Here is a 23,574-nt window from a genome sequence, read left to right on the forward strand (position 1 = left end):
GTATGCACGGAGCTAATGGTTGGATCCCGCTTCAACCTCTCAAGACTCAACACAGTGTTCTTCATATAAAGATATACAGTATAAATATTCAACATTGTTTCTGTTTATTCAATGTGTTTGCAGTGTATTTTCATTTGGTGATATCTTCAAATCACTGTAGCCTGTGCGTCATGCCCCTTAAAGCGACGGCACCCACTCTGGTACCCCTTTTAGGAGATTGACGCATTTATGTCTTTATACTACACTGATAATGTTTTTTCATCAAGCATTGAGATTTTGCACTTTGTTCGGCGGTTCTTGAATGCACCATAGCTGTATGCTGAGTTTTTTGGATATGGAAGCACGAGCTTCGACAGTCATCGATCATCAAACATTATCATTCATTTGTGGTGAGTACAGTAGCTTTAAATGTGTTTAATAAGTGTGTGAAGCATATTTAGGGCTTAAACTTGGATTGTTTTGTGAATGAACAATGGCAGCCAAAGAGACAAATACACATTTTTATGGGTATATCAATCACACTTTTTTTTTTACATTAACTGGTGGTCCCAGGATAAGAGCCCGGCTCTTTGGTCCTAAATCAGTGATGTCCAACCATATTGAAAAATGAAAGGAAACAAGGGCCACTTTATTTTTTAAAACAACACATGTAGATATGCTAGGATGTTATATATATTTCAAGAAAAAAATGCGTCTCAATTTTGTGAAAAAGGTGAAAAAGCATATTATTAGTATGAACTTCTCTTTTTTTCTTGTTTTTACCATTTTTGTTGTTTTTTTAACTTTACAAATATTTAAACTTTCTTATTAAGTAATCTTTGTACGTTTTCGTCACATAATATTATGACTTTATTCCCATATTTTGACTTTATTCTGATAATAGTTTGACTTTATTCCCATAATATTATAACATTTTCCCGACCAAAAATTAAAACTTTCCTTTGTTTTGCTTTGCTTTGTTTATGACTTTTAAAATATAACATTTTTTCTTTAATATTTCAAACTCTATGCTACTACAGTGCCATTATTTTTCCTCATATCACATCTTTATTCTCGTAAAATTACAACTTTTTCTCATTAGAATAATTTTTCTTTCTCATTATTTGAGAAATTATGAATTATATGTTTTTTTTCCTCTCTCAATAGTTTGACTTGTAAAATTACTGCGTATGTTTTCCTTTTTTGTTGTTTTAAATGATAGTTTTAGAATGTAAAAGTTGAAAGTTTATAAGTATAATTTAAGAACTAAAAAACAGCTGTGGACCCCGGGTCGTACTTTGGTTTTACCCATGTCCTAAATCGTGTATGCACAGACTAATATTTTGCACGTTTCTTAAGCATTATGCATTATGGAGATTTTCTTACCTGGGTGACGTCATCGCCACAGCACTCTGCTCAGGTCTCCATGAGCATCGTTGCAACACTCCACGTTTCAACGACCGAGTCCATCCAGAGCTCGATGTTCATTGGTGGCGTGGGATGCCCATCACTGGGAAGACAACTCGGGGGCTTTCCCTATCCGTGTTCCCAGTCGGAAGTGCAAATGATTCCCTTGCCCTCCATTGGACCAACACGCCGTCAGTCGGGCTGCAAAAGTGGTCGCAGCGCTCCCCGGCTCTCCGAGGTCTGAGAGCGCCGTCATATTGGCTGCTGGAGACTCCCGCTAGCTCGGTGGAGAAGAAGATCGCCTATGTAGAATGGGACTTAGTTGCTTTAGTTTTATTTAGCCTTTTAAATGGTTTGAGCAGTAACTACCAATTTTTTTTAAAGAACTCGGGATGACACCTTCAAGTATTATCAGACCTTCTGCGCCTTCGTCGACACCGTGGTCAAGCCAAAAGGATCTATGCCTGCTCGCTTTCAATAGCCATTTTTTGCAGACAAAGAGGGCTGTTGAATAGGGCTCTCCAAAAGGCACAAGGGTAAGACACATTTGGAGAAACACGCCATTACACAGCCAGCATGTCCTGTCTATCCACACAGTCGCAGCCACGCGCTTGTGTTTGCCTAATTCGTGTACTAATTTATCTGGATTTTAAAAAGCAAGCTAACACGCTAAGCCCGCTAGCTGCGCGGCTAGCTAAACGCCTAGCTCCACGGTTAGAAAGTAGTCTGTGGAATGCTAACGGTTAGCATCTTTAGACAGTCTTTTCTACTCTTGGTCTTCAACTTACCGCAAACATATTGTAATATCTGTTTTAAAATATTTTTAAGGGCCTTTTGGGTTCCTCTGGCCGAATAACTACACTTTAATAGATGTCAAACGTCATGGATCGGCGAATACTAGTAAGCGAGCTATCTTGGCTGGGATCAGGAAAAAGAGGAAGAGGTTATGCAGAAATGAAAACATATTCCAAGTATAATTAGTTGGTTACAAGAATGTTACATTCTCATATCTGGTTCATGGTATTGTCATTAATGACACATTTCACATGCTTCGGAATCCTAGCTTGCCACAACAAGTTGGTGATAAGATAAACTTTGAAAAACTATATACAGAGGAAGCTTGTTTAGAGTCATACATTCGTTCCAGAAAGCCCGACTCTGAGCCGAAACGCAGGCTAACCGAATAAACCCGTAAGGAATAACATGAATAGGGATGTCCCGATCCACATTTTTTGGCTTCTAATCTGATTCGTTTTTTTTTTATAGTTTTGTTGATCCGATTCGGATCCTTTTTAAAAAAATAATAATAATAAGCTTTTGTTACACGAATTAATATGAATTTGTGGAATTGAATCTTTGAATCAAATCCTTAAAAATAATGCAGCCCAAATATTCAGAGTCAGATCCATGATCCAATAAAAGATCAAATAAAAGTCCATCTAATAAAATATAAAATTTGAAAAAATGCGTGTGCAAATCATTTTAGGAGAGGACTAATCATTTGACATTGTTATAGATCAATTTCTGGTGTGATTTAGAATATTATTATTATTATTATTATTATTTTTTTTTACACTCTCTTAGGGCCCTATGAAATTGTTTTTAATTTTCCCAAATTCAGTTTTTTCCATTTAATTTTTTTTTAAATTCAGTTTTTTACCTTTTCCACTTACCAGCTTTGAGTATGTGATATTTGAGTTAGTGAATAAAATGTCCATGAATGAAATGCAAAAATCCTTAATTTATTGATGCAATATATCATTGGCCCATTTTGTCCAGTAATTGAGAAATGGATGTAGCTTGACTAACTTTTCGAATGGGATGTCAGCCTCAGCACCCATTGCTACAAAATCTTCAACAAATCGTAATGCCTGTGCTTGTGGTTAAGGAAGATGTAATTCCAATCGCGTTATTAATGCAAGATATTTTTACGACACCCTTATTTTGTTTACACAATTAGACAAATGTGACAAAGAGTGCTCTTATTTTGAAGGCCGGAAGTGTGTTGTGTGTTTGGAAATGGCAATTGACGGTTGATCCGAGCTGAGTGTAAGAATAAACGTGCCTAGTCTTTTTTCACCTGCATGTCGTCAGTGGGCATTGTAAAATGAGCCTTACCTAAAAGCAGTAAAACGCGACACGGTGAAAATATACTCATCCATCTTGAGTCACACACATCCAAACGCACTCGCACGCTATGCTAAACTAAGCTAACCACCACTAGCTTCCATTCCTGTTCCGTAACAGAGGCGTTTCCAAGGTTTTTCGCCACCGTTTCGACATGTTTAGTAGTGTTTGACTTCCTGCACTTCTCATCCGAGCTCCCTGCACCATGAGACAGCAGTCCGGGCACAGTGAGGGGGAATTACCACTGTAGCTACAGAGCCGAATGTCCAACGTCCAATGTGAAACTAACTACACCGCATGGCGAAGTTAGTTAACGTGACTGGTGGTGTTGCGTCGAGTGGCAACCAGCTTTGAGGCACATTACCGCACCTACCGTGTTGCAGTGCGGCCCAGAGTTGCGAACGTTATACGGCAACTGGATCGGCCTGATCTCGTGGCGGAAGCTGATATTATCCGATCCTGAAGATTGGATCGGACCGAATCCAATTAATCCGGTCTAGAAAGCCCATAATGTTAACACAAAACATGCTTTTTGTAGTTTTACAATTAAAATTTTAATACATTTAAGGTTACTTTTACCTTCACTGAAAACAATTAAGGTAAAATGACAAAACAGAATGTTAGTGTCTTTGTGGTGTCCCGCTGCCACATTGTGTCTTTGGCAACAGTCAAGAATCATGTCTTCAATGAAGGCAAAAGTAACCTTAAATGTTCATTTACCCATTTCATTCCATAATTTATATTCATTTAGGATTTTTTATGCATGTGAAACTATAAAAACGTGTTTTGTGTTAACATTGTTGAGTCAATCGCTGACGTCGTCATAGACGGGCAACATAGCTGACTTTTGGTTGCCATTTTGTTTGCAATCTAAGGATGCTAACAAGAACTTAATTCTGCCATAGAACCAAGGCGCCCAGGAGTTATGACAAAGGCACAGAGTGAACCTTCTTGTCATCCAGCCTGTTTGGTGGAGAGAGAGGAGGAAAACAAACACACACGTCAATTTATTGAGGCCGACAAAATTTTCGACTTCTTTTTTTAAATTCAAGAATCACTTAATTTGCGTGATTAATTGATTTATTGATTATGGTGACAGGCCTACTTAGCGCTGTCCCAGAGAGCAGTTTGATCCCAGGAGAATGGGTGTGTTGGCCTGCCAGAAAGTAGAATTAGGCCTAGTTTTGTTACACAGAGCTGCTGCATTTCTGCATGAACGTGTGTATGGGAAAAAATAATATATAAATATATATTACATGAAAATGTTCTTGATACATGCTGTAGTGATTTTCAGAACTGACAGACTATGCTGTAAATGTTGATTTAATTTGAAGGGCCATTGCTGTACAGTAATCTCTCACCACTTCACACTTGAATGTTGCAGCGTCACTCTATCATGGTTTGTCGAATATATTAATTACTAGACCTTAGCTGCTTCATGGTTGAGTACACTATCACTACTAAAAAGTACACATATTTAAACAACTTTTATGTATTTTTTTTTAACCCAAATTAAGTATTTTCAAGCATAAAAATGGCTAAATGGCTAAAATAAAATACACTGCTCAAAAAAATAAAGCGAACACTCAAGTCACACTCAGTCAAAACTGTTGAGCTATTATTCAAACTGACCATTTAGGAAACAACACAGATTGACAGTTTCACATGCTGTTGTGCAAACAGAATAAGACAACAAGTGGTGTTTTTTTACTTTAATTTTGAGTGTGACTCCATGGGTTAATACATTGGATTTCCATTGATAATTTTGGTGTGATTTTTGTTGTTAGCACATTCAGCTCTGTAAAGAACAAAGTATTTAATAAGAATATTGAATTAATTCAGATCTAGGATGTGTTATTTTAGTGTTCCCTTTATATTTTTTGAGCAGTGTATAAGGCATTCAGCAGATGCAAGTCCTGTACTGAAACCATAACTATCCCAATGGTAGCGTGTGAGTATATTTTATGTCTTATTTATGCCTTAAATGTCTTATTTTCTTTTATGTCTACTATAGGGATGTTATTTTATGTCTAATAATTAGGGATGTCATAATCCGATCTTCAGGATCGGGATTGACTGCCGATACACTGTATTTTGAAGATAGGATAATATCGGCTTCCACCACGAGATCGGGCCGATCCGGTTGCTGTATCACATTCATAACTGTGGGCCAAACTCCAACATGGTAGGTGCAGTAATGCGCCTCAAAGCTGGTTGCCACTCGACTTCCGCTCACACGTAAGAAATGGAAAACGCAACACCACCATGCAGACATGTCCGCTGTGTACCGTGGTGAAGTTAGTTTCACGTTGGATGTGGGATATTCGGCTCTGTAGCTACAGCGGCAGTTTCCCCTCACTGTGCCGGACTGATGTGTCATGTTGCGGGGAGCTCAGATGGGAAGTGCGGGAAGTCAAACACTAAGTAATGTGAGTAATGGTCTCACCTTCGCCATCCCAATGAAATATTTGTGGCTCCGCCACTGCTAGCACGGAAAGTGCTGCTCTACCTGCTGTTTGTTCACACTAGGGACGGTCAGTAAATTGCTGTTGCGCTGAAAGTTTGTTAAAAAAAGATTGCTAAATCACATCACAAATTGATCTATAACCACGTCAAATGATTAGTCCTACCCTAAAAGTATTTTGCACGTCCATTTTTCTCAAATTTGATCTTTTATCGGATTAGGGACCTGACTTGCAGAGATTTGTTACAAAAGCTAAACTATTGTTGGTCATGCTGTGTAACAACAAAAAAGTAAATTCAGCAATAATTTGGTTGCATTAACTTTAATGCTTTAAAGAACTATTTCCATAACCATATCAAATTCCACAAACTCATGTTTGTAACAAAAGCTTTATTAGGAAAACAAAAAGGATCCTGATTGGATCGGCAAGACTATAAAAAAAATGTATCTGATCGGAAGCCAAAAAATGTGCATCGGGACATCCCTACTTATGTTAAAAGACGTACTTATAGGGTTGGAAACAGGTTTCCTATGCTGTAACTTAGGGCTACAACTCGATTTTTGATTTTTTTTGTTGTGAAAACTACAAAAAACTTGATGGGCTATTTCAAATATTGTTTTTATTTTCCCGATTGGGAAAGAAGTGAAATTTGAAATATAAATCTCCCTTGCATTTGATAAAGTGGCAATCTTTACAATCTCTTTGACCAAACAAAGATGAATTCCATAAAGTGAGAACCTTACTTTCAAACTAAATTTGAAAATGAACAGGTTCCTGGTAAACAAAGATGAAGTTCCCTTATTTGGGAATAAAGTGACAACTTCACTGAATGCCACTTTAAAAATAAAGTTTTGAATTAAGATGAATGAATAAAGAGCAAAACTTTGACATTTTGTAAAATAAAGCTTTAAAAACATGTATCCCTGAGGCAAAAACACAAACACTAATAATTTTGTTATTTGCATGCATGAACAAAACACTTGTGCAAGCAAAATGAAATGTGTGTAGCCTAACTGAATAACAAAATCATAAGACTCTCATATGATCCCTCATAATGAGAGAGGTAGAGGTAATGTCATTCAGTCAGTTTGTTTCTGTCACTCATTGCATCTGTTGAAGTCACGTTCATTTGCAAGTTTTTTGCAAAGAACACAAAGAAAGATAAATACATGATTAATGCCATGAGGAAAATTCAGGTGGAGATTAAGAATAGTCTTTAACAGATGATTTTTGGGCGCCCTGTATCATGCCATCTTAATTATGAACATCTTTATCTTTTAATGTACTTTTGTTAATGGACTGGCCATTTAATGCAATACTTTTATTTAAACTTTGGATAGTGATAGTTCAGTGTAACAGTTCACGCATGTACCCCTCCATGTTACGTACATGGTTTTGCTGAGTCCCCTGTGCAGATTCAGTGCCATGGCATTTCCAAAGTAGCGTATCTCACGGTAGTGGCAAGTCGTTACAGTGGACAAAAAGGCAAATATATTCTGGTCTGGTCACATGGTCATGCCATCCGTGTTAAAAATGATGTACAGAGTTCTGCCAAAATCTAGTCTTTGTTATACTAAGGGAGTACTCACACTAGGCCAATCATACCGTGCTCAGGCCCACTTTATGCCGAAAGCACAGCATGTTTTGGCAAGTGTGAGTGCACTGATCCACACCATGTTCGGTACACTTCCCCTCTGGCCTCTGGTATTATTGAATGAGGTGGGCCAAGGCACAGCGCAATTCAGTGCAAATTCTTCGTGATAACACATATTTCATAAAAGAAATACAATTCCAACCCTCCAAATAATCCAAAAGTCAATCTCGCCCACCCCAGTATACTAATGTGTGTAATTAAGGCGTGCCATTTTAACGCGATTGCTGCTTGCGCAAGTAATTAATGACAATGGCAAAGACAAAATCAGAACAACTTGGAATAAGAAATAGTCTACAAAAGTCAGGAATTTGCAGCGTGAGTACGCCTGAAAGTGGCACAGTTTGGTGTGTTATGGTACAGTTTGGAACTGTAAACGTTGTTTTGGCCTGCATTCCCACTTTGCCTGTGTTGATTATGTGAAAGCGATTCTTGATCAATAATGTCTCAAAGCATTTGATTGTTTCTTAGGACAATTGAGGCAAAATGGCACATCACAGTGACTGCTGATTTGGTCTCAACTAGTAGCTTGCTGTAAAAAGATGCAGAACATGACATCATTGGTGGGAAGTTGACCTATGTCCACACAGACCTCAGCTATGGTTTTATTATGCTCGATGTGACACTGACATTGAAACAGAAGTTCAAAACATTCAAAGTCTCCCATTCCTTTCTAAATATTTTAAATGCTCATGACACCACAAAAAGTTTGAAAAAAAACAATAACAAAATGAAAGTACCGTAAATTCCGGTGTGTAAGCCTCTACTTTTTTCTTAAAGGGTACCTATTATGCTTTTTCTCTTTTTTGACCTATAAATGTTGTATTCTCGTTAACGAAGTTTGCGGATTTGGAAGTGACACCTGAAAGCAGTATTGGACGGCTCTGCACGCTGTGTTTTACAGTTGTTTTTTTTTTTTTTTTAAACACTGAGTCCCATTGACGTCAATGCCACCCAGATTTCCTTATATGGGCATGCCCAAATGCTGTAGGCCTGCCCTCCCCCCGCTGTGCTTCGCTCTGCACTGTTTACCGTGTTAGCACGTATGGCTCCCAGGAAATGTTTGTTCGGGTGTGTCTGAAGAGGCGAGCATCAGGCAGAAGTGGTTGGAGTTGCTGATTCCCGGCCAGCAAGAGAAAAATATGCTAATCTGTCAACGGCATTTCACACGGAACAGTTTTGTGACCATAGGCCGATACGAAGCTGGACTCTCTGCCAAACTGTTGCTGAAGTCAGATGCCTTTCCAATGTTACTTGGTCGTGTTGAAGAGTCAGAAGAGCAAGCTGTAAGTAACTAACAGGGGTTCGACAGCTGTCCGGAAGTCCTCTGGAGCGCATGGGAGGGAGCGGACACAGCGGACTGGGCTCGGCAGGAGGTGTACCTGGAGGAGGGCTGTTTGGGCGGGAGGCAGGAAACACTGCAGGAAGAGGTGCAGCGTGTGGAAGATCTAAAAAGCTTTCTCTGCGGGTTATCGTGTGTGGCTGTTCTATAGGAGTCCAGAACTCAATACAAAGGCTGAAAATTAATTTCAGCCCTTTAAACTTTGAACCCTGCATCTTATACAGACAGCGGCTAAATTCTAATCTTGTGACATCTCCTTTACTCCAGAATTACTACTGATCAGCTCTTTCTTTGGCTCTTTCTTCTATCAGTGCACTCACAACAAGCTTGTCAACCCACTGGTTGTCAGTGGAGGTCATTTTATATATATAAGCAATATAAGAACATAACAGTCTGACTCATGGTGTCATGTTTTAAAAATGAGGCAAATGGTGGCTTTTAGAATTGTGAACAAGCTTACTCCGTCTCCTCAAGTGTTCCAGCAAAAGCCTTCAACACAACGAAAAGGAAATTTGTCCAATTCCATGGTTTGCAGATAAGCTAAATGTGCGTTTTACATTTAATGATGGCTAATGTTAGTAGCTAAACGTGTGTATGTGTGTGTGTGTGTGGCAGGGGTCGTGGCTTGCATGCTCGGAACAGAAAGAGGGCGGGAAATGATGCTTGCAGCACGTTCAAATGTTAGTATCCCCTAAGCAGCCGGTGCCTTTTTTAAGTAAAATTTAAAAAGTCCTAATTTTGAAATAAGATTGTATGTTGGTGTAATTTCATTTCAGAATTTAAATTTTGGTGCGTAATAACACCCCATATTGTATGCTAACCAGGAAATGTATGCAAACTGAGTGAATGTTTCTGCATAAAGTTTTGATGTAAACCGAAAAATGTGCTAACGGAGGTTCCACTGTATTATGAGAGAAGTTCATTTAGGTCAATATAATGTCTGCCTTTCAGCTAGATTTGAGTTTTCTATTTTTTTTCTGTCTAATCAAAGTAAACCTGGTTTGTATGCCTTTCTATCATTGAGCTTTTCTCTGAGTGTGCTACTCGGTGTCTTTGACAGTTCCAAGCAAAACTGAGCATTATTATTGTAAAGGCTGCATTTTTAATAGAGATTTTGTTTTGTATCTCATGAGAATATGCATCATCATCTTGTGGCCACTTAGTGCAGTTTGACACATAGATTAATGTCCACAAATCCCGGAAATTCCTAATGCTACTTTTGAGATTATGGGAACCTTGGAAATATCCCAGTTGACGCTAACAATGTCAGACCTCAGAACTTTGCAGTCATACAGGTACATTTACAAAGTAATGTTGCATGACTGATCAGCTTGTTTTTGCTTGGGTTCTGCAAAGACGATTTGATTGCTAAGAGTATTTAGTAAAAGTGTACCGCTAAATGTATTTGGAATCTGATTTTTTTTTTTTTTTGTTCGTGTGAGGGAAGGAAGTGTGCCTCACTTCATGTGTTGACTCCGTAAACAAACACTGCACGGTGCAGCTCAGTCTTTAGCTAGTGGTAGTCGTAGCTAGCGATAGTGCCAAGGAGAATGTAGAGCTTGAAAACCATCTTCCATTATTACTTTCTTGTTTGGAACACAATTCTTTTGAAATTGGAAATTTAGTCTGAGTTAATGAAAGGCAAGGGTCGCCAGTTGCCCATGTCTGTTGTACGGTCATGGAAAAAATGATTAGACCACCCTTGTTTCTTCAGTTTATTGATCCATTTTAATGCCTGGTACATTTGTGAGGACAAATATAATGATGATAACAAATATAGCTCATAGGAGTTTAATTTAAGAGCTGATATCTAGCAACTTCCATTGTTTTCTTGTAAATAACCAAAATCACTTAAGTTCCTACATGAATAGCTATAGCATTGTACTGCCAAAAATGCAACTCTAATGAGCTATTTTTGTTGTCATTGATATATTTGTAAAAACAAAGGTACCTTTAGTTGTATCAGGCATTCAAATGACAAGAAACTGAAGAAACGAGGATGGGCTAATAATTTTTTCCATGACTGTAGTTTTACAGTTGCGTCTTAATTGAAATGCAACCTTGTCTGACCTCAGTCACCCACAGCAGCAGACAGCAAACACTGCAAGACCGCACGCAACCCCAACTATTACTTTAAACTTTGAATAATATTAAAATACAGCAAATAAAAAAAACTGGCTACCAGGTGACTTCAGACCTGCTGACTGAAGGCCCCGAGCGCCTTTTGCGATTTTTAATCAACATTTGCAATAAAAGTGACCGATGTAACACATTGATTAGTTCCAGCTCCAGTAACAGTAGTTCCCTGTCCCTAGCATTTCAGCAGATAATTGCAGGGCATGCTCTCAACCCCAGTGCAGAAGAGACAGCATAGTGACTGCACAGAAGCATTATTCAAGCTTAAAGAGACACATTTTATTTGGCAGAAGACGTACAGTATCAGGAAAAACTAATTGCTGTTGCAAAGTGTTGGGACACTGTAGATTATAATTCTGCAATTATCACGCTGTTGTATGATTTAATTGCAATAATTATCATATTTATCGTGTTTACTTTCACCCAGTGTCTAAGACATTGGAATGGAATTTCCCCTTGTGGGACTAATAAAGGCGTATCGTAAGACTCTGGTGTGCAATGAAAAGTTGTTGGCTCACTGTACAATAAGTGTAAGATGTCATGTGCTACAGTGCTGCCATTTATTCTGCATAATGAAACATGAAACTATTTAATTGACGATGATTGTGCTATTCTTACAAGTCAAAGATGATTACCATTGAAATATGGAGATTTTGGGGTATTTTTTGATAAATTCTTTCAAATTAGACCAGTACTGTGATTTGTATTAATCACTGTGGTCACAATCATATGAAGTCTTCATACCGTTTCGTCTTCAAGTCTTGCTATAAATATACCATGATGAGCAATCTACTTGAACAATGAGTGACTAGCAGTGGTTTTCGTCATCTCTATGGTCTTGATTTGCACCACAACCGATCAACTACTACAGCTCATACCTTGCAGTACATTGTTTTGTTGATGGAAGTACACCATTAGGGGTAATCATGGCTGGTAGCTACCATGCAGTGGAAGAGGGGCTTACGCTTACACAGTAGATGAGAAAACATGTACAGTCGTCCCTCATTTATCACGGTTGGTGCAAACGCGATAAGTGAATTTCCGTGAAGTAGGATTCAATATTAATAAATTAAATATTTTCAGTCATGGCATAGGAAATCTGTTTACGATCTTCTAAAGACAGATTTTAATATTATTATCTAGACCCACCTTTAGTCAACTTTACATGTATATTATCCAATAGAGTAGATGTCATCAGTCACATGTTGGACATAAATAGATAACATAGACTTTTTTTTCTGGACAGCGTACTTCCTGTAGTGGCTAATGTCTAATCAGTGTAATGTAATGGTCAATGCTCTTTCACTTGTATAGCGCTTTTCCACTTCCAAGGCACTCAAAGCACATTTAAAAGCACCTACTGATGACACAGCATCACGAGCAACTAGGGGTTCAGTAGCTTGCCCAAGGATACTTTGACATGATCACGGGAGGACGCAGGATCGAACCCTCAACCTTCAAGTTGGGAGACGAGCGCTCCACCACCACCTGAGACCCGTATTTCCCAATATAGTAGACATAATAAGAGTAAATAAGCCATTTAAGACGTACTGTAAATAAAACAACTGCCCGCATGTGTCACAGTAAATGTGTACCCTAGCGTACCTTAGTGGCGGGCAGACAGATGTGTAGAGGACAGGAAGTGACGTTGGAGGTTTAGAGTTGAGGTTCTGGCCCCAACAGTAGCCCATGTTGTTATGGTTATGTTATTATTTTGATTGTATTATTTATTATTATTTAAACCTGCAATAAATTGCCTGTTCTGGCAATCACATCTGGTCCTTGTCTCATCAAACACCAACGTACCAATGTACAATACTTCATTCACAATTACAATGCTTCTTCTGCCTTGTACTATGGTACCTCGGTTAACGTCCACCATGGTTAGCGTGTTTTTCAGTTAACCAAAATTTTTTACAAACATTTTCCCTTGGCTGCATTTGCCCATTTGTTTAACATCCAAATTACCATCCGGTCTGTTTACACCGCCATCTTGGATCACGCGGCCAAGACGAAATCTTGCGACACTTGCATATGATGCCGCAATGCATTGTGGGCCGCGGGCACCATTTTGGGTTGTTTATGTCAGAGTTGTAGAGATACATGACGCAACAAACATGGACTGCACAAAAGAGAAAAGCAATGGACCTTGCCAAGACAAGGGCACAATTTTACAGCTTCGAGATTGTCGGCATTTCAGGGGTTTGTAAATATGATGGGAGTGGGTCCGTCATAGGCTGCGATGCATACTACTCCACTTCCTGCGTAACTGTTTGTCAACCTGGCAGCGCATCGAGAGTGACACTCTTGTGTTTCTGCCTCCGTCATTTTGCATCCATAACACTCATTTCTGCTTGTAACAACAGCACATAAGCATTCAAACGTACTGTAGCATGTTCGCTGCATCCCGAGTCACACTTCCGCGACGTCACTGCCACCAGCGGTTGTTTTTTTCCCATTGTCCATGTTAAATGAAAAGGTACACTACTAGTCAAAAGTTTTAGAACACTCCAATTTCTCTGGAGGAAAAACCTACATTTTTAATTAAGATGGTCTGTCTCTCTTCCATTGGTAATACCCATTTTTCTTGCCCTTTTCGTAGCAACAAATTACTTTCTCCAGTACAATGCTGTTCAACGGATGTTCACGAGGGTATAGTACCACAGAGTGTTCCGAACACAGTTTTTATACAGACAGAAGTACTCCAGAACTTGGAACACCTGTAGGAATTGGCTTGATCAACCTCAATTTCTGCAAAACAGCTTTAAATTGTTGACCCTTTTTGTATAATTTTGAAATACACATTTTTCAGTTTTCGGTAGCCTTACCTTTTTTTAACCTCTGGCACTTCACGACTTACCTTTGTACCATTTCAAGCTATTCGTTGAACAACTTGAATTACAATAAATAACTGGAAAAATTGGGGTGTTATAAAACTTGTGACCGGGAGTGTACATGTTTATTGGTTGTAGAACGTTTATATTTAGTTTGATGTATTTTTTTTTGCATTTTTGGAAACTGTGGTCGCAGCAGAGTAATGTTTATTTTGTGTTATTTTGTTAATTGGTGGTTTTGTGTGGGGGTTTTTTTACCCCCCAACAAAAATAGGTAAAAGTGATGTTAAATGTTCAGTTGTCCATTCATTTGTCATTTGTAATTATTTTTGCATTTTTTTGCATGTAAAACTATAATTATTGTCTATAAAATGTGTTTTGTGTTAACATTTTTGGCTCTCTGGAACAGCTTATTTGGATTTGCATTATTTTCTGTGGGAATGTTTTGCTTTGGTTTGAGTCGGACCTTCTGGAACAGATTAATGACGTTAACCAAGGCACCACTGTATTTCTATTTTAGTTCATTAAGATTTTTCAGTTTTATGCTTGAAAATGTTTAATTTTTTCTAAGAATAAAAGTAAAATGTTTTTAAATATGCATTTTTTAAAACTAATAATAGACCGTCTTCAACCATGAAACGTTGAAACGGTTTATTAATTTTTGAAAACCTGTGATGGTGAGGCAGCGATGTTCGAACCACAGAATAGCGAGGGACGACTGTACTAGTAGAGGGAGAAATGACATGCTGTCTTTTGGACTTCGTCATTTTAAAAGTGGCTCGCAGGCTGAAAAAATGTGAGCACCCCTGATCTAAATCAATTAACCGCACAATAAAAACTCGATAATTTAACCAGCCTCGATATATTGACATGTGCATGTGTGTTTATTTTCTTCATGACTAGAGTGTTCACTGTGTGTTCTCAACATCTGGGCGCGTTGATTCTATACCAGAATGAACGGAATGAGTGAACCCCCCTGTCAGTCATTCAGTTTCTTTGTCCCAGTTGGGAGAGGCGGGGCGCTAGCGAGTGTGCACTCGCTCGCTGTCGGTGTCTTGTGCTACACGATCGAATACTTTCTTTGTGCCTGTTGTGTATAAAACACGATCTGATGTCAATTTCAGCCCGTTTGCGTATAGTCATTTTGTGACATGAAAAAGTTTCTGACAAAAACAATTTAAATAGATAATACTAAATGGTGGGAATTTGTTTCAGGTGCAGTAATTCTCGAAATATAACACATCATTGCACACCAAACTCATTTTGCTGCATCCAAAACCTGTATTTTGACCAAACTCCGACACGTAACACCTCATTAAATGTAAACGGTGCATTCCACACACAATGTTGCTGGAAGTGAATCAAGGAAGTGTATATGCAGATTGCGTCTGCATTGACACTCACTGTGAACTCATATTTCTGGATTATTTCACCATTTTTTTGTCAGTATTCAGACAACAATGAAAGAGACACTGATTCAGAATCCCAAAATATAGCATAGTGTCCATGATGCACGTTACGTTTCGGTTTTTTACTGATCTTTTTTTTTTTTCTTCTAATCAATACACTTTGGGGAACTATTGATTTACATCATGTTTCCGCGAAGGTGAAGTGTGGTAACTAACGATGCATTGAAGAACACTTAATTTGCATTTAAGTGCCATTTTGTTTACAGAGATACTCCATTTTATTTATGGTTTTTATTGTGTGTGGTTTATATTGAGGTGAGGTTTTTTTGCTAAACAGAGACAGGGTCTATATTGTTTTTGGTTGTGATTGTGATTTTTACTTAAGTGCAATTTTTGCTAAAAGGGACAACGTAGCAAAAACTACAGAATGATTCTCTATTACAGCGGAGAGTAACCAGCTATGAAAAGGAAATTAGCAAGTCGATCAGTAACAGTCTAGAGAGAGAATAATACAACAGCTACACAGACAAACTACGTTGTGAGCTGACATGTCTGAAAATAAACGACACAAAACGTTCATGCCTGCCTAGGTCAGCAACCAAAGTTGGAGCCTTTTGTAACCAGTTTTGAAATGTTTCTATTATAATTTATATGCAAAGACTTTGCAATGTCTGTAATACAGCGTCGCCTCGGTTAGCGTACTCCCCGGTTATGTTTTTTCCGGTTAACCGTGAAAATCTACGCCAATATTTTTGAGTCAGTCCTTTTGGAACGAGTTAATGATGCTAACCAAGGTTCTACTGTATAAGAAAATAACCTCTAGCCCATTTCTCTACAATACCTTTTCTCTTTCTTGTAATTATTTTTATTTGACTTTAATTATGTAAACCTGCCATCCTGATTATATTGTATTGTTCTTGTTTATAAGTATGTCTCAATCAGGTAAAAACAATTCTATGCCAAGGACTATATGATGATTAGGCCTGTCACGATAATCGATTAATGGAATGATTAAAATAAATAAATAAATAAATAAAAACAAAGTCAATAATTATGCCGGCCTAATTTTGCCGATAAATTGACATGTGCATGCGTGCGTGTTTCATTTCCTCATCTCTCTAAACCACACAGGGTGGCTGACGAGAGGGTTCACTCTGCATCTGTCTGTGTGCATTGCTTCTATAGTGGAATGAACGGAGAGAGTGAACCCTCCTCTCATTCAGCCTCTTTGTGCAGGCGGGGCTACCAGTGAGCGGATACGGAGTGCCAGCAGCAAGTTAGCCTCGTGAGCCAGCGTATGCTAACATGCATGAAGGCATAGAAGCGATGGTTTGTAAGGCGAATGCCATGTTGTGTGTGCTTTTCATTGGAGTGAGTGAGTTTTTTTTCTTAATAGACAGGGTCTTTTTTGTTTAGTTTTTGTTTATTGGCTGTAGATCATTGTCAGTCAGGACGCAGAAAAGAATGGGCACTGATCTAAAAAAAAGACTGGATCGAGCTTCTATTGTTTTATTTTTGAAGCCAATGGAAATTTGCGGCGGCCATCTTGGTGAGACCACTTTGCTGCGAGACAACAGTATGGCAACACACTGGTAAAACTTCGATTGATCGTATAGCCACCAAAATCAACTGCTAAAGGTTATAACTACTCGGATTTATACGCTTTTGTGTCATTTATCAAGCTAGTAAGATGTATTTTAGCTTCGAGACGGACGAAAAATTGGCTGTGTGGCAGCCTGCAAACATTGTTTACGTACGGAATTTAAAGTCTATCTTTGTCTAATTATTTTCCTACGGTAAACCATTATTTTTTTTTTATCTCAGGATAAGGTTAAGGCAGGAAGAAAGCAGAAATTTTGTCACATGTCTTCTACCTTTGCGTGAATCATGTGTGGTATCAGAATTAATGTAACTTGGTAGTTGTGGTAGCTTTTAAAAAAGCTGTTTTTTGGTACAAAAAGACATTAGATAAGTGCAAATACTCAAAGCCTACTGTAAAAAACTGCATAGAAATAATTTTATCATTGATTGCTAGGCTAGGCACCAAAAAAAGGCCTAGTTGTTACAGGAAGGTGTAACTAGAAAATTCTTGCAAAACCACCCATCAAAGTTCATACTTTAACTTTTGGTTACATTTCGAGAACTTTTCAAAGCAAAGCCGTTCAAGTAGTGGCACATATATCAGGTCAAAAAAAGGTGCCAAGTAAAAGTACTTACGAGTGGAAGGTTCTTGGGAAGTGCTTTTTAAGTTGTGTTTCGCTTCCTTCACTGGCACTCCTGATGTTTTTGATGATTTTTCACTATTTCTGCGTTCGTATACCAGCACAATCACAAAGCTGTGGCGCGTAAGGTGGTCTCACCAAGATGGCGGCGATCGAAAAAATCTGGCTTCAAATTTTGGCGCGTGAAAACAATAGGTTGCTCGATCCAGTCTTTTTTTTTAGATCAGTGGGTGCAGGCAGACGAGAGGGAAGAGAGACGCTCAGCTTCCCACAATGCAATTCTTCTTAAAGGGCCAGGCTCAGTCTGTAACAGCATAGCTGTAACAAAAAGAAGCGCAAAAAAAATCCGAAACAGTGAATCCACGAAAGGTGAACCGCGCTAGAGCGAGGGAACGCTGTACTTACATTATGCCATATAATTAATGAAAAAAGTGGTCTCAAAAAATGTTGTCAATATTGAATATCAACAATTTGTAGGGCAATTATTGACAAGCAACATTTGTTACTGTGAGAGGCCTATTCACGATAAAAGGCTGTAAGGCTAAAATGTAAAGGCTAAAAGGTGGTAATGTATATTTGCAATATTGATTTTAGGCCATAATCTCAACCACTACTCTCCACTTGAACTGCCTCTGCATACATTCATGACAGTGATGAGCATATTAACGGAGTGATTGTTGAGCTATTTTTGGTTCATCTTGTCTTTTAAGAAAGTGAGGCACAATGGGAGTGCAGTACTGGACCAGCTATCAAATCAGTCTCATGTAGCTTGTGGCTTGTAGAGCATCACTGCTAAATCCTACAATAGCAGACCTGCAGGCAGCAGCATTCTGCTCTGTACGACACAGGCGTGGAACCAGAAATTGTGTGTGTGGGTGTGTAGTTTTATGTTGGGTGTTTTTTTGTTTTTACTGTTTTGGCTGTCAATTTGGCATTAGTTGCATAGTAACCTCTGATGGCTATACTGTTGTTGCTTGACTGCTGTGTCCTCTTATTAAAAAGTTTTAGGATTTTACGCAGACCTGCTAATATGTACGCATTTTTCGTACTCTGCACACATTTTGACCCTTGAATACGTTTGTACGCTTTGCTGTTCTCCAGGTACGCATTTTGTTGCAGTTTGGCGGTTTCAATTTTTAGTTCTTATGCGTCTGTGTCTAGGTTCCAGCGTACACAACACCAGCTCACTTCTTCCCTGCAAACCCTCCCGGGTAGTGTGTAAATAAACCTTATACTGTGGCAACCGTAAAGCTTAATTGGTTAGCTTGTGTGTGTATACAATTTTTTTTTTTTACAAAATAAAATAATAGACAACCAAACCCACAATTTCCTATATTTTTTGTGCCATGTATTTATTCAACCGTTAAAAAAAAAGTGTAACAGTTAAAAATTAATTCTCATTTCAACAAGAATTTATAAACACCATCCCAAGGCCTTTGTGAATTGTGAAATTAGAAAATGTTCTTTAAATGTTCACCAAATTCATGATGAAGATGATGTTGCTGTTGCAAGCTGCTGTTCCGGTGGTGTACAGCAGTACATAGCAGTACATATGTATCTGTGTTTAGGGTTAAGGTTTGGTTCTTTTAGTAATAAAAATGATCATTGATAACTGTTAGTTCCCCCTCAAACTAACACAGACATTTTGGATATGTTCTGCTGTTACATTTGGGGAAAGGCCCTTTTTTGTGCCTGCACAAATAAGCCACAGTGCACAAAGCAAGGAAGGAATGGTTGAACTTTGAATTCACTTGAATACCTGCAAGAAGAAGGCATTTACTTATACCCGTCTGCGGGTGTTTCAAGGAAGGTTTTAGTCAGGTCTAGACTAGCGCTGTAATACAGTACATACCAGCAGATCAGTTGTGAGCAGATCCTGGGTCATTTATAGCTGTGGCCTTGTATTCCTGTATGTCTGCCTGGCAACTCTTAACTACCATTACAACACCCTAAACTCTACCACTACTGGAGTATACCTATGTTTTTAATGCATTTTTCCCCTTTTTTGCAGGTCCCTGGGTCCCTTGTTGAAAACAAATACGGCAATATGTGGAGCAACCTGAAAAGCAAATGCCAAACTCTCTTTCACAACAACAGTTCGGGATCCACTGAAGACAGGAGTGAAGCAGATGTCATCCACTGTGTGTTGGATCTCAGCCATGGGAGTGGGTCAGGTGCGGCTCAAGCATCAGAATTCTCCAGTTCATCAAGTAGCCTTCTTCCAGTGCCAATGGTAACAGCAGGACGTCGTCACCACAACTGTGTCTCAGACACGCCTCAGATAGTAGAGATCACTATCGACAAGGAATCGGAGGATGTTGGCTCAGGATCAGGAGTTGTCCCCCTGGCTCGCAGAGACTCTTATTCACGTCATGCTCCATGGGGGGGCAAGAAAAAACACTCATGTTCCACAAAAACTCAAAGTTCTTTAGAGGTAGATAGGCGGTCTGGGCGCTTGAGAGGAAGTGGTAATCGTAGAGATCGACGTTGTGGCGCTTGTTCCATCCAGGAGATCAGCGACTCTTTCTCTGGAGGACGCAGTTTAAATGGTCGGTCATTACGCCAGCGACTAAGTGACACTGTAGGCCTTTGCTTACCACTGCCTGCTCACCGGCGTTCTTCAAAGAACTCTGTTACTTCCAAACGGAAGATTCACCTGACAGAGCTTATGCTGGAGACCTGCCCCTTCCCACCAGGCTCAGACCTTGCCCACAAGTGGCACTTGATCAAGCAACACACAGCACCAGTCAGCCCACATTCCTCTACCGCCCTGTTGGAATCCATCGATCCAGCCCACCCTTCTCCAGAGGATGAGGAGGAACGCCTGCGTGAACGCCGCCGACTTAGCATCGAGGAAGGTGTGGACCCACCACCTAATGCACAGATCCACACCCTTGAGGCTGCCGTGCCAGGCTCTGCTGTCTACAAACTGGGACCAAAGATGGCTCCTGGCATCGGGGAGGCCTCTGGTGATGTTCGAGCCTCAGGAACTGGTAGCTCTCTGGGTGCCTCAACATCGGGGGCATGTGGGCAGGTGTTAGGGGCTGCCGCTTCAGCTCAGGACACTGATTCTGAGGAAGACTCAACAACCCTCTGTCTACAGGCCAGGAGACCCAAACAAAGGCATGCATCTGGGGAAGGTCACCTGAGCAGACAGCAGCCTGGGCCCTGGAAGGTTCACACACAAATAGACTACATCCACTGCCTGGTGCCAGATTTATTGCAGATCACAGCTCTGCCTTGCTACTGGGGTGTAATGGACCGCTATGAGGCCGAGTCACTACTGGATGGACGTCCAGAGGGCACCTTCCTGCTACGTGACTCAGCCCAGGAGGACTACCTTTTCTCTGTCAGCTTCCGCCGTTACAACCGCTCACTGCATGCCCGCATTGAGCAGTGGAACCACAACTTCAGTTTTGATGCACATGATCCTTGTGTTTTTCACTCTTCCACTGTCACTGGACTTCTGGAGCACTACAAGGATCCAAGCGCCTGTATGTTCTTTGAACCTTTGCTTACAGCGCCTCTCCATCGGACCTTTCCCTTTAATCTGCAACACCTTGCACGAGCAGCCATCTGCCGCTGGACCACTTATGATGGGATAGGCTCTCTGCCGTTGCCCCCCGCCTTGCAAGACTTCCTCAAGGAGTATCACTATAAACAGAAAGTGAGAGTTCGCTGGCTGGAAAGGGAGCCACCGCTAAAGGTCAAATAAGGTTCTTTGTCCATTACCTGTAAAAACTACGGAGGAAGATTACAGAACTTTACAAATGGTTCATTAGAGGCTGTACTGATGGACAGACTGATTTCATCTCTTTCCAGTGGAGGGTGGAATTCAAATGTAACAACATATACAAGATTCATTCTAATCTTTATTTTAATTATTACTTACTGAAAAGCATATAATTATATTCTGTGTAGTGCTGCCTGGCAAGCACAAATTGAGTTCAGTGATATATAAAAATGAATATATATATACAGTATATATATATATATATATATTTTAGATGAGGGCTGGGAGGAGTGGCACAAATCTGTGTTTTGTGTCAGTTGCCTCCTGCTTTGCCCTATAAACGTCTGCCTGGTCCCAAAACATCACCCTGCCTGTAGACCTGCATGCATGCCTCCCTCTCCATCCCAATCAGTTCAAATAGCTATTTAAACCCACATACTGTAGCTACTTTGTACAGGTCACTTTTTATGCACTCAATTGTTATTCTTGTCAAAACACATACTGGAGCACCTTCCCAAGAGGGTTTTAAGGTGTGTTGTGAAAGCATCGGGAAGTCCTACTGGTATATAGCAGTCCGTGCTTGTCTCATGGATAAAGCTACATAAGCCACATTCTTTGCCATCTCTTTGCACATGAGCATTAGCTAAACTAGAGACGGGGAAGGATTCTGAGAGGGTCCATTGAGTTGAGAAAAGTAGATCAGGGAAATTGTGCTTTTTAAAGGATTATAGATGAATTATTAACAACACTTGTTTCTCCATAAACAGTGATGGTGAATGATAAATAATAAACCAGCTTATTGTGTCCTACTTTGTAAGGCAAACTTGTCAACTTTATTCTTGTATTGATTGGCTTTGGCTTTTACTTGCAAGCACGCATGCAGTACATTTTTTCCTGGGTGAAATTGAACTCCAAACTTGAATCAGTCTGTTTTTTAAAAGAATTTTGCCATTTTACACGTTGAGCTTTGTGAAAACACCTGGCCTACCAAAATGTGGTAATGACATTTTGAACATTTTAGAGAGGGAAAGGGGTTATTTCTCAGAAAGGGTACGAGAACAACATCGGTGAACATTCAATGGTGAATGGATTTGCACCATGCTGCCATCGAGGTACTAATTTGTTGTAAGCCACCCTTTGTAGTGCAGTGCAAGCCATTAGGAAGCACAGTAGTAGATTTCAGAACACAGTGGTGCTGATGTCACTTCACATCCAAAGGCCAGAAGACACACGCATCATAAAAACAATTCTAGTGTAACTATGTGCCTTTTGAACTGTTTTATCCTGTTTCTTTCGTGATATAAACCTAGAGCAAATGGTGCTTCATCACAGTCCATTCTGATGCCATCAAATCCTACTGTAATTTTCGGTGTATAAGCCGCAACCTTTTCTTAAACTTTGAACCCTTCGACTTATACAGCGGTGCTGCTAACTTATGGCCACGTTCTAATCTTGTGACATCTCTATTACTTCAGAGCTACTACTAATCGTTTAAATACTGTGCCACTCGTAAGTCAGTGAGGAAATGGTTGCTCTTTCTTTGGCAGGAGCCAATCACAAGCTGTAAGGGAACTCACGATGAGCTTGTCAACCCATCAAAAATCGGAGGAGCTCATTACCCAATATAACAGTCTGACTCGCCGTGTCATCTATAATGACCTCCTGCGATTTCCAATCGGTTGATAAGCTCGAGTTTTCTCATAGCTCATGATTGTCAAATAAAGAGCTACGTGGTCCGACTTGTGCACGCTACTATATGTCATTTTATGACGTGGACATGTGCGACTTCTATTTGTACGAATCTGTTTTTCTCTCTAAATATTGTGGGGGTGCGGCTTAAACACCGGTGCGTCTTATGCACCGGAAATTACGGTAATGAAGAGGTTCATAAGCTCTAAGCTTTTTCTTTTTGTGGAGCACCTAAAATTTTGCAAACTGTGTACTGGTGCTGCTTGGATAAGCTACAAAAAATTTATGGTTGCTCTGCCAAGGTCATGGTTTCCACTCACATCTGACGATGCCAAAACTACTTGGGCATTTCTCATTGAGGAGCATCGGTTGAAAAAACCCCAACAACTTTTAACGCTGGCCTGGTATGAAATGTGCACTTTTCAGAGTGATGTCTTGCATGTATTGCTTTCTCCAGTTTACACTTTTGGGGAGTAGAGAGGAAAGACTTTGAGGGTCCAGTACCAGCTTTTCTGTGATCTATGATTCGGTGATTATTTTTTTGTAAGCCCTAAACTCTGCTTTTGTCTCGCAAAACTAA

The 23,574-nt window shown here is 39.7% G+C and overlaps 1 protein-coding gene across 1 annotated transcript; it reads left to right on the forward strand.

Annotated features, from left to right (window-relative positions):
• Positions 1-1,572: 1,572 nt before the first annotated feature.
• Positions 1,573-22,114, forward strand: socs5b (suppressor of cytokine signaling 5b). Its single transcript, XM_054799138.1, has 2 exons — positions 1,573-1,922; positions 19,584-22,114. Exon 2 carries the CDS (start codon positions 19,620-19,622, stop codon positions 21,285-21,287), a length of 1,668 nt encoding a protein of 555 aa, XP_054655113.1. The 5' UTR covers positions 1,573-1,922; positions 19,584-19,619; the 3' UTR covers positions 21,288-22,114.
• Positions 22,115-23,574: the final 1,460 nt, after the last annotated feature.

The sequence above is a fragment of the Dunckerocampus dactyliophorus genome, chromosome 14, assembly GCF_027744805.1.
Source record: "Dunckerocampus dactyliophorus isolate RoL2022-P2 chromosome 14, RoL_Ddac_1.1, whole genome shotgun sequence".
Classification (NCBI taxonomy): Eukaryota; Metazoa; Chordata; class Actinopteri; order Syngnathiformes; family Syngnathidae; genus Dunckerocampus; species Dunckerocampus dactyliophorus.

Coding starts and splice junctions, on each gene's coding strand:
- socs5b (XM_054799138.1), top strand. CDS start 19,620: ATGTGGAGCAACCTGAAAAGCAAATGCCAAACTCTCTTTCACAACAAC.